The 11,626-nt window shown below is 44.9% G+C and overlaps 1 protein-coding gene across 3 annotated transcripts in view; it reads right to left on the bottom strand.

Moving 5' to 3' along the window:
- LOC126474916 (uncharacterized) overlaps nucleotides 1–9,334 on the bottom strand; it is a 408,277-nt gene extending 398,943 nt beyond the window's left edge. Inside the window, exon 1 of one of the 3 annotated variants that reach the window (XM_050102418.1) lies at nucleotides 8,883–9,334. In XM_050102418.1, coding sequence (XP_049958375.1) covers nucleotides 8,883–9,009 — 127 coding nt within the window. In that variant the 5' untranslated portion in view covers nucleotides 9,010–9,334. The remainder of the gene's footprint in view (nucleotides 1–8,882) is intronic. The other 2 variants (XM_050102416.1, XM_050102417.1) reach the window with 2 other exon arrangements.
- Nucleotides 9,335–11,626: the final 2,292 nt, after the last annotated feature.

Raw genomic sequence — 11,626 nt, forward strand, 5'->3', positions numbered from 1 at the left:
AGCCATGACCCATTTTCTTCCTCAATCTTTTACAAGTGAGCTACTGCGATTAATGAAACGTCTAGAAGATTACGTGTTAAGAATTATAGTATACTAACGTTTGCGAAAACTTCAAAACCAAGACGGAAAACGTGGAGCTGAAGTGAAACGTGCAGTATAGATTTGGTACATGACAAGATACAAACGATTAGGATTACAGAACTGTGTATGACCTCTGCATTTGAGAATTTAGTATGTTGTGTATCTCTACGGTGACAAACATATTGTCGATAAAACATTTCTCCACAGGATCGATGGGCGAAAATACACCCCATGGAAACTGTGGTATCCTTCGTTCTTATCTACTGTTATATCCAAAAATCCCACGCAGTGTTTCCCAACTACGCTTCTCAACAATGTACGCTATTTCAATTGCTATCACCATTCACGTATACATCCATCAACGTAGGACAAGGTGATCACAGTTAAAGCGAAAGCACATCCGTTTTTTTCTAGTCAAGGCTAGGATGTTGTTTACGCGCCAACTATAGTTTTAAGGGCTTATGATTTCTGGACAACAGTAAGCGGCGCAATGGAATACGTACCACCAGTCCAGCCCTCAGGTACGCACATGTTACAGTGATCCAGTAGCGAGTTAACATTGTCGCCGAAGTAGTTCGGCCCATTACATATATGAGGACGAAATAGGGGGACATTCAGCACTGTGGTCACTTTCACTGGCTTGCACTTCATTTAGAGAATAATTCGTGGCAAACAAAGTACTTGCTGCTCGAAGACATCCGTCGGTGGTATCCGCTGTTTTTTATACGGTGCTGAAAAGCAAACAAAGTCGGAGAAGAGGGCTCTTACTTCAGTGCCATTCAATGCTATGACGATCGCATGAGTACTCAGTTCATTGGCAGAAGGGTCGTGCTTTTGTACACTTTCCACTTAGACTTTCACTGTTACTACGTCCCTATAAAAGTTACAATATACAGTGGTTAATCTCAAGTTCAGCAGTGCATTAAGGAGTGTCATGCTAGGCGAACAGAAGACTTCTTGATAAGCGGACACCTTGATGTCGTCATTTATCGTCGATGTTACAAATTGGGCACTGGATCAAGCACACGTGACGACGAGGTGTGGAGTGGATTCTAGACAACACATTTATTGTCTCCCTTACGTGATGTCCACTACCTATAGAATCTTCGTACCAACTTCACGCAGTATTGATCTAACATTAAGTGATATGGCTGTAGCGGTCTGAAACTTCAGCTAAGTTACTTGTATTAGAATGTCTTTACGGTTCTCGCAAACACAGAAGCACGAGAAATATATTCAGGGCCACACTACGCAGAACATTTTGAAGTCCCACTTTCGACTGGATATTTGAATTTACAGTTCTTAATTTTGTCTTTGTTCCATCGGCTGAAAAAGGTATATAACAGTCACTGATGCATTTTTTTTTTTTTTCCTCCGGGAGCAGGGGAGACAAAGCTAAATCCCATTGGATCCTCACTGCGGCAGTTTTTCTATCAGAATATTCACTGTACTATTTGGACGAAACAAAGCAAAGTAGTCATAATGCCAACGACGTAAGTATCGTACCAAAAATTACTAACAGTGATAGAAGTAAATGATGAGTGCCTCAAAGTAATACGATTAATGCGCTATTACATACAATTACGCTAATTTTACTGGTATAGTATTTGTATAACTTGTGTATGTGAGAAAGTAATGTGTTTCTTTGTCCATCTAGGACTCACTTTTGAAGATTTCACAGTAAACCTTCCTAAGATGCACAGTACATGCCTCGTTTGTTGTGCTTTTCATGGTCATCCTGCGCTGACTAAACAAACTTATGGCGATTCGTGCATCTTTCTGAATCTTCTCCAGATCTTTGTTAATACCATTTGTTAAGGTTATCAAGATGACGAGCGATAGGTTAGGCCGAACGACGGTTTACGAAGCCCCTTCCTTCTTTTATGAATCTGGCTCTCAATCTGACGTCTACTTTTCGCACGACTAGATTTACGTAATCACGCAATCTTAATTCTCTCCGAATGGATACTCTTGGATATTTGACTGTTGCCATTGACTGACTGATTGATCACCGATAGAGTAGTCACTTACATTACAGGCACGGTATCATCAAACCACCAAAAAGTGTGACGTAAATAAATTTTTATTCTCGATTATTTTCTACCTTTACGTCATCAGCTGGTCGCGCTAAGTAAAGATAGATCCGAAAGCACAGGTCAACCTGATGATGATCTATGATGTAAACTAACGGTAAATAAGAGTTTATAAATACAGCGCCTTTTGATGGTATGAAGACGATATTTCTGAATCATTCGAGGGTTGTGGAGCATTGCCTGTAAAAGGTATTTTGAACAATTACATTACATTGTGTTTAATGGTGTTGAGAGTGAGCCACCAGCTGATCGTCTGTACTTCTTCTTGCTCTTTGCAACATTTTTTCTGCTCTGTCATCTCAATTTATATAACCGCATCAACCGTAAATAGCTACCCTGAGGCACGCCTGACAATGCTCTCGCTTCTCACAACGTTCCATCACTGGGGAAGACGCGCTGCGTTCTGGTTGTAAAGAAGTCTTCAGTCCATCCGTAAACCGGGTTCGACATCCCTTACGTATGAATTTAGTTTACTAGATGATAGTATGGATCTATATCAATGGGTTTCCGAAACTTGCGAAACAAGCCATCGAAATGGATTCCGCTACGTACAGCCTTCTTAGATCTAGTGAGCGAACAGAGCAAGCCGATTTAACGTCTAGAGGCGCATGTACAAAACATATTCCAAAATTCTGTAACAATCTGACGTCAGTGATATCGAGGTTTAGTCCTGGGCTCTTCCTTCCGACTCTTCTTGAAACCTGAAGTAACTTGTGCTTATGTATACTAACAAGTGCATTCCATCGCTCCAGTGAGCCACCATAAATTGCTGTTATAAGAGAGCCCACTCCATTTGTAAAATTTGTGTGGAATCTATAACGTACCCAGTCAGGTCTAATGGTCCCTACCGAGAAACTTTTAGATTAATCATTAGATAGAAAGTGTCTGGTACTATTTACAACGCCAAGTGGAAGATGAGTTAGAAAACATGTTCGGATAAGCAATATACACTACAGAGCCAAAGAAACTCGTGCATCTGCCTAATATCGTGCAGGGCCCTCGCAAGCACGCAGAAGTGCCGCAACACGACGTGGCAAGGACTCGATTAATGTCTGAAGTAGTGCTGGAAGGAATTGACACCATGATCCCTGCAGGTCTATCCAGAAATCCGTAAGAGTGCGAGGGGATGGAGATCTCCTCTGAACAGATCGTTGCAAAGCATCTCAGTTACGCTCAATAATGTTCATGCCTGGGAAGTTTGGTGGTCAGCGGGAATGTTTAAACTCAGGAGAATGTTCCTGGAGCCACTCTGTAGCAATTCTGGACGTGTGGGGTGTCGCATTGTTCTGCTGGAATTGCCTAAGTCCGTCGGAATGCACAATGGACATGAATGGATGCAGGTGATCAGACAGAATGCTTACGTACGTGTCACCTGTCAGAGTCGTATCTAGAAGTATCAGGGGTCCAATATCACTCCAACTGCACACGCCCCATACCAATACAGAGCCACCACCAGCCTGAAAATTTCCCTGTTGATGTGCAGGGTCCATGGATTCATGGGGTTGTGTCCATCCGCTCGATACAATTTGAAACGAGACTCGTCTGACCAGGCAATACGTTTCAAGTCATCAACAGTCAGTGTTGACAGTCCGAGGCGAGACGTAACGTAAAGCTTTGTGTCGTGCAGTTATCAAGGATACACGAGTGGATCTTCGGCTCCGAAAGCCCATATCGATGATGTTTCGTTGAATGGTTCGCACGCTGACACTTGTTGGTGGCCCAGCATTGAAATCTGCAGTAATTTGCGGGAGAGTTGCACATCTGTCACGTTGAACGATTCTCTTCAAACGTCGGTAGTTCCGTTCTTGCACTATTTTTTCCGGCCCCAGCGATGTCGGAGATTTGATGTTTTACCGGATTCCTGATATTCACAGTACACTCGAGAAATGGTCGTACGGGAAAATCCCCACTTCGTCGCTATCTCGGTTATGCTCCGTGCCATCGTTCGTGCGCCGACTAGAACACCACGCTCAAACTAACTTAAATCTTGATAATCTGCCATTGTACGAGTAGCAGCAGTAACAGATCCAACGACTGCGCCGAACACTTGTTTTATATAGGCGTTGCCAACCGCAGTGCAGTATTCTTCCTGTTTACATACCTCGGTATTTGAATACGCATGCCTATACCAGTTTCTTTGGAGCTTCAGTGTATGTTAAATAATGTCAGCTTGTGATAATAGGAATCGTGTACCAAGATATTGGAGAAGATTGTGTAAGAATAATCGAAAAACTGTAAAATTTACAGGTGCACAAATGCGACTATCAGGTTCAACGTCTAGAACATATTGCCGGAGCACTGAACGTCATAGGAGTTCGACTAATCTTTGAATTCAATTTTGATGGTTACAATGTCTGTGTTTACACAGTGTCTGTATCTTATCATTACAATGTCCATCAGACAAGCATGTATGTCTCAAGGACATCGTAATGTAAGATACAGACAGGGAATAAATACAGAAATTGTAACCATCAATAATGTATCCATGCCTCGACGGGCTAAAGTATCGATAAAATGTCTCTCACTGTGTAGTGATCAAGAAACATGCGAACGTCAGGGATGTGGACTCCATGGCATACGGAAGTTTGTGTCGAACCGGGAGGCGTGCTCGGATAGCCGAAGTAGTTTTCGGTCAGAGGACTGGCTGCCCTCTGCAATAAAAAAAAAGAAAAGAAACTGAGTGAAGTATTCTACGATGAACTTCGAGGGGTGCCATGTGACATCCGCCCAGACCGAATGACGAGAACCGTGACGAGCATAATGAAGAAAAAAAAAGTGGTTGAGGCGACCGCTCGCGATAAGCGGGAAATCCGGTTTCGAGTCCCTGACCGGCACAAATCTTCATGTGTCGCAAATAGCTGACGTCAATCCAGGTTCGCAAAATGCGAATTCATTTCTTAATAATCTTTGAATGCCTTTAATACCACCATTTTTGGTGATGATTGTTGCGACAGGATACTCTTTTGAATCAAGTACTGTTCTATAGCCGGCCGGAGTGGCCAAGCGGTTCTAGGTGCTACAGTCCGGAACCGCGCGACCGCTACTGTCGCAGGTTCGAAGCCTGCCTCGGGCATGGATGTGTGTGATGTCCATAGGTTAGGTTTAAGTAGTTCTAAGTTCTAGGGGACTGATGACCTCAGAAATTGTTAAGTCCCAGAGTGCTCAGAGCCATTTGAACCATTTTGAACTGTTCTATACATGAGCTGTGTGATATGTCTTCAGAGGAAGAAATCTATTCACGTTAGGTTAGGTGATCTCATGTTTTACGCCATGGATTCATCGACGTCGATCCATTAACTTCCCGTACGTTGCCGGCAAATGACCCTTTACATCAATATTGAAATGTGTTAGTGACTGATCGTGTTCGTTAAATATCCAAGGCATTCTGGTATTTATATAATCATATGGCTAGGTCCCCCCCGTCGGGCAGACCGTTCGCCGGGTGCCGGTCATTCAATTTGACGCCACTGCGGCGACCTGCAGTCGACGTGGATGACAGGATGATGATGGGCGGAGAAAAATTCCCCGACCCAGCCGGGAATCGAAAACGGATCCAGAGGTTTGACAATCCGTCACGCTGACCATTCAGCTACCGGGGGCGGACGGCATTCTGGTAACACACCTTTGACAAATACGTGTCATTTCTCTCCGTTATGACGAATAGGATGAACGTGTGGTCCAATCAATCTGCAATGAATCATGCCGGCACCTACAATGACGACCTTTGTGAGCAGAGAGTCTTGCTGCTCATGAATTATGTATTTCTCCAATCTGGTCACTGTGTACAATGCATCGTGTGTATTACACCTCTACAGCCAAGTGACTAACCTAGCAACATAGTTCAGCCAGGCTAAGCGCCTACGAACTACATCTACAGTACAGTTCACACTTAAGTGCCCGGCAGAGGGTTTTTCGAACCACCTTCAGAGTATTTCTCCACCGTTCCACTCTACAACAGCGCGTGCGAAAAATGAACACTTAGATATTTCCGACCGAGCTCTAGTTTCTCTTATTTTATTATGATGATCATTTCTTCATATGTAGGTTGGCAACAATATAATATTTTCGCAGTGAGAGGAGAAAATTGGTGATTGAAATTTCGTGAAAAGATCTCGCCGCAGCGAAAAATGGCTTCGTTTTAACAAATGCCATCCCAACTCGCTTATCATATCCGTGACACTCTCGGCCCTATTTCGCGATAATACAAAACGAGCTGCCCTTCTCTTTTTCGATGTCCTTCGCCGATCCTATGTAGTAAGGATCCGATACAGCACAGCAGTACTTAAGCACAGGACGAACAAGCGTATTGTAGGTAGGTTTTTCAGTAGACGTGCTGCATCTCCTTTGCGTTCTGCCAAAAAAACGTACTCTTTCGTTTTCATTCCCGATAACATTGTTTACGTGATCGTTCCAGTTAAATTTGTTACTAATTACTAAGCATTTAATCGATTTGGCAGCCTTTAAAATTGTGTAATTTATCGTGAAACCGAAATTTAAGGGATTTCTGTTTGTACTCTCGTGGATGACCTGACACATCTTCTTAATGAGAGACATCTGCTACTTTTCTCACCACACAGATATCGGGTCTAAGTAATTTCGTAATTTGTTTTGATCTTCTGAGGACTTTACAAGTCGTTAAATGATAGCGTCATCTGCAAACAATCTAAGAGGGCTGCTCAGATTGTCTCCTAAATCGTTTATGTAGATCAGAAGCAGCAGAGGGCCTATAACGCTTCCTTGGGGTACGCTGAATATCACTTCTGTTTTACTCGATCACTCGTTACCTAGTTTTTGTGCCGCTTCTCCAACTGAATACGTGCAGCCTTTTGTACCGCTGTGAGCTATTGTGCCTTACAAGGTTCCCTACTCCACATGTCCATTGCATGCTACTTTCTTCGCAGTGCTCCCTCAATAACCTGCCCGCATTCATTAACAGCAGCAACTCCTGTCGGATTTGAAACCACTTGTCATTGACAAGGCGTACCCTTGTCTCCGGTCTCTGTCGGTTAGGGCCACTATTATTACGCTATAATACATAGCTGCGAGTGATACACCAGTCACACTGAACGGTCTGCCTGTACATCGTTACACTTTTGTATCTTCACTGGCGTGAAGAGGCCGTAAAATCATCCTGTTTGCACAAATGTCACTACTGTAGTCTACCGTCATGCCCTAACAGGAAGCCAGGGAGCTGGACCCCGTAAGAGGAAAAACTCGATGTGCGGTTCAGTCTACGAGGGAGCAGAGAGCCTGAACACAGAATACAGACTGGCGTGGAGAAAAGCACAAAACGAGACCAGCGCAAATGACTGGAACCAAAAGCACAGGGCAAAGAGAAAGCACGGTCCATATTAGTTGAGCTCACTGTAAGAACTGATTGGCTCAATCTGTCGCCGCCGGCAAGTAAACACCTAGTCAGCAATTTTGCTCATATGATACCATTCGTGACAGCTTTCCACGCTACTCTTCCACGAGACCCATGCCAACTCATCTGCTAAAAAAATGTTCAAATGTGTGTGAATTTCTAAGGGATCAAACTGCTGATGTCATCGGTCCCTAGACTTACACACTGCTTACACTAACTTATTCTAAGAACACCACACACACCCATGCCCGAGGGAGGACTCGAACCTTCGACGGGAGGGGCCGCGCCAACTCATCTGCATTCATACGTACACTGAGGTGACAAAAGTCATGGGATACCTTGTTGTGTGCCGCGCGGGATTAGCCGAGCGGTCTGGGGCGCTGCAGTCATAGACTGTGCGATGATCCCGGCGGAGGTTCGAGTCCTCCCTCGGGTATGGGTGTGTGTGTTTGTTCTTAGGATAATTTCGGTTAAATAGTGTTTAAGCTTAGGGACTGATGACCTTAGGAGTTAAGTCCCATAAGATTTCACACACACTATACCTTTTTGTGACATCGTGTCGGACCTCCTTTTGCACGGCAAGGCGAAGCAACTTAACGTGGCATGGATTCAACAAGTCGTTGGAGTCTCCTGAAGAAATATTGAGCCATGCTGCCTTTGTAGCCGTCCATTATTGTGAAAGTGTTACCGGTGCAGGATTTAGTGCACGAACTGGCCTTTCGATTACGTCCCCACAAATGTTCGATGGCATTCATGTCTGGTGATTTGAGCGGCCACATCATTCACTCGAATTGTCCAAAATGTTCTTCAAACCAACAGCGAGCAATTGTCGTGTGACTAGGGCCTCCCGTCGGGTAGACCGTTCGCCAGGTGCAAGTCTTTCGATTTGACGCCCCTTCGGTGACTTGCGCTTCGATGGGGATGAAATGATGATGACTAGGGTAACACAACACCCAGTCCCTGAGCGGAGAAAATCTTCGACCCAACCTGGAATCGAACCCGGGCCCTTAGGATTGACATTCTGTCACGCTGACCACTCAGCTACCAGGGGCGGACAGCGAGCTGTTGTGACCCAGTGGCATGGCGCATTGTCATCCATAAAAAGTCCATCTTATTTCCGAACATGAAGTCCCTGAATGACTTCAGATGGTCTCCAAGAAGCCGAACGTAACCATTTACGGTAAATAATCGTTTCCGTTGGACCAGAAGAATCAGTCCACACCATTATGGAACCACTACCATCTTGTACAGTGCCTCGTTGACAACTTGGTCCGTGGGTTCGTGGGGTTTGCGCGACATTCGAACCCTACCATCAGCTCTTACCAACTGAAATCGGGACTCACCTGACAAGGCGACGGTTTTACAGCCGTCCACTGTCCAACCGATGTAGTCATGACTCCCTGGGAGGCGCTGCAGGCAATGTACTGTTAGCAAAGGCACTCGCATCGATCGTCTACTGCCATAGCCCATTAACGCCAAAATTCGCCGCAGTGTCCTAATGGACACGTTCGTCGTACGTCCCACATGGATTTCTGCGGTTGTTTCACGCAGTGTTACCTGTCTATTAGTACTGACAACTTTACGGAAACGGCACTGCTCACAATCGTTGACAGTAATGACTTCGTTGTCGACGGACGCTAAACACTAATCCCCCCCTCCTCTTCGATCGTTAAGTGAAGGCTGTCGGCCACTGCGTTGTCCGTGGTGAGAGGTAGTGCCTGAAGTTTGGTATTCTCGGCACTCTTGACGTTCTAGATCTCGGAATACTGAATTCCCTAACGATTCCTGTAATGGAATATCCCATAATGCTAGCTACAACTATCATTTCACATTCAAAATCTGTTAATTCCCGTCGTGTGGCCATAATCATGTCGAAAAGCCGATTCACTGCCCTTTTATACCTCATGTATGCGCTACTACCGCCGTCTGTATATGTGCATATCGCCATTCCATGACTTTTGTTACCTTAGTATAAGGGCCCTTTCAGGAATACTAACTACAGAAAAACAAAAAATCGGACAGCTTCATTCGTGGTGTAGTCACAGAAAGTCCACATACTATTTCTCCTTTCTAGCCTCATCTGAAGTCTCTGGTCTGAAGATGATTTTATACAGGGTGTCCCAGAAATGTTGAGATAAACTTCGAGGGGTTGTGGAGGAAGTCTTAAGGAACAAATTTTCATCTAACGGCGGTACAGAGCGTTGAAGTTACAAGCGCCAGCACCTGCCACAAGACCAACTCTTCGGCAGCAAACGCACGCTGACGGACCGTGGGCGGAACGTCTCGCGATGTTGTTTGCCATTCAGTGATTGCCACGATCGCCCAGTGGAGAAGATTGAACTGGTTGCTGAGTAGAAAAGCCGTGTTCCCTATGAATGCGATGTTTTGTTGCCTTGGTGGATGACGGTTTCCATCCGCAGTTTCTTTTTCTTCTGGAACCCTCTAAAATTAGCGGTGTTTCTCGGTATACAGGAGAAAAATAAACCGCAGTCACATTTTCTGCCGAAGGGGTGGCTTAATGGCAAGCACCAACGCCTACAACTTCGATAGTCTGTAGCGTCGTTGGATGACGTTTCCGGACAAGGGTTACTATCCTCGATTTGTTCCTCAAGACACCCTCTACAACTCCTCGAAGTTTGTCGTAACATTTCCAGGACACCCTGTAGACTGGAAGCAGTTACCAGAATCAAAAATAAATAAGTTATTGAGATTTGGACTGTTTTTTTATTAAATTTGTGTATACGATCGTTGTGGCTCCACAGTTAGGCCAAAAATATTATTGTATTCTGCACGTTGCATTAAGTTCACCCCCAACATAAATATTAATTTATGATTGGATGCCAAGGCCATACGTTGTAATGGAAATTTTAAAACCCACTTTCATGACCGAGCAGTTACTCCATCCGACGACCTTTGTTTTATTTGACAGCAATGCTGTCCCATGGCCACGAAGGCTGGCGAAGTGCGATCTTTTACAGTGAAACCACTTTAGAAGACAACTACCTGCGTCATTCAGTGGCTTAGTGGTAAAAATCAAAAGCCTGGGGACTTTTACCACTTATCATATCTTCCGAGTCTGGCAACGTTTGTCACAATGAAATTGCCGAGTTACACATTAATTTGTAGGTCCCTCTATAACTGCTGTGTAAGTAAGCTCAGGCGCCGACAGAGGGCAAGGGCCTATCTCTAGTAAGATAGCGCCTGGTAGAGCACCACAGGTTTCAAAACAACCTTCACACTGGTGACACCTTTACCTCACATCCATTTATCATCAACTATTCTCCTTTGATGCCTTAACATATAGAGGGCCTTACAGGCACGTCTGTGTAGTGTTGTAAAACACGAGCTTTCGACAATAATTTACACTACTCACCATTAAAATTGCTACACCACGAAGATGACGTGCTATAGACGCGAAATTTAACCGACAGGAAGAAGATGCTGTGATATGCAAATGGTTAGCTTTTCAGAGCATTCACACGAGGTTGGTGCCGGTGGCGACACATACAACGTGCTGACATGAGGAAAGTTTCCAACCGGTTTCTCATTCACAAAACAGCAGTTGACCAGCGTTGCCTGGTGAAACATTGTTGTGCTGCCTCGTGTAAGGAGGATAAATGCGTACCATCACGTTTCCGACTTTGATAAAGGTCGGATTGTAGCCTATCGCGATTGCGGTTTATCGTATCGCGACATTACTGCTCCCGTTGGTCGAGATCCAATGACTGTTAGCAGAATATGGAATCAGTTGGTTCAGGAGAGTAATACGGAACACCGTGCTGGACCCCAACGGCCTCGTATCACTAGCAGTCGAGATGACAGGCATCTTATCCGCATGGCTGTAACGGATCGTGCAGCCACGTCTCGATCCCTGAGTCAACAGATGGGGACGTTTGCAAGACAACAACCATCTGCACGAACAGTTCAACGACGTTTACAGCAGCATGGACTATCAGCTCGGAGACCATGGCTGCGGTTACCCTTGACGCTGCATAACAGACAGGAGCGCCTGCGATGGTGTACTCAACGACGAACCTGGGTGCACGAATCGCAAAACGTCATTTTTTTCGGATGAATCCAGGTTCGG

This window comes from Schistocerca serialis, chromosome 4 (genome assembly GCF_023864345.2).
Source record: "Schistocerca serialis cubense isolate TAMUIC-IGC-003099 chromosome 4, iqSchSeri2.2, whole genome shotgun sequence".
In the NCBI taxonomy this organism is placed as follows: domain Eukaryota; kingdom Metazoa; phylum Arthropoda; class Insecta; order Orthoptera; family Acrididae; genus Schistocerca; species Schistocerca serialis.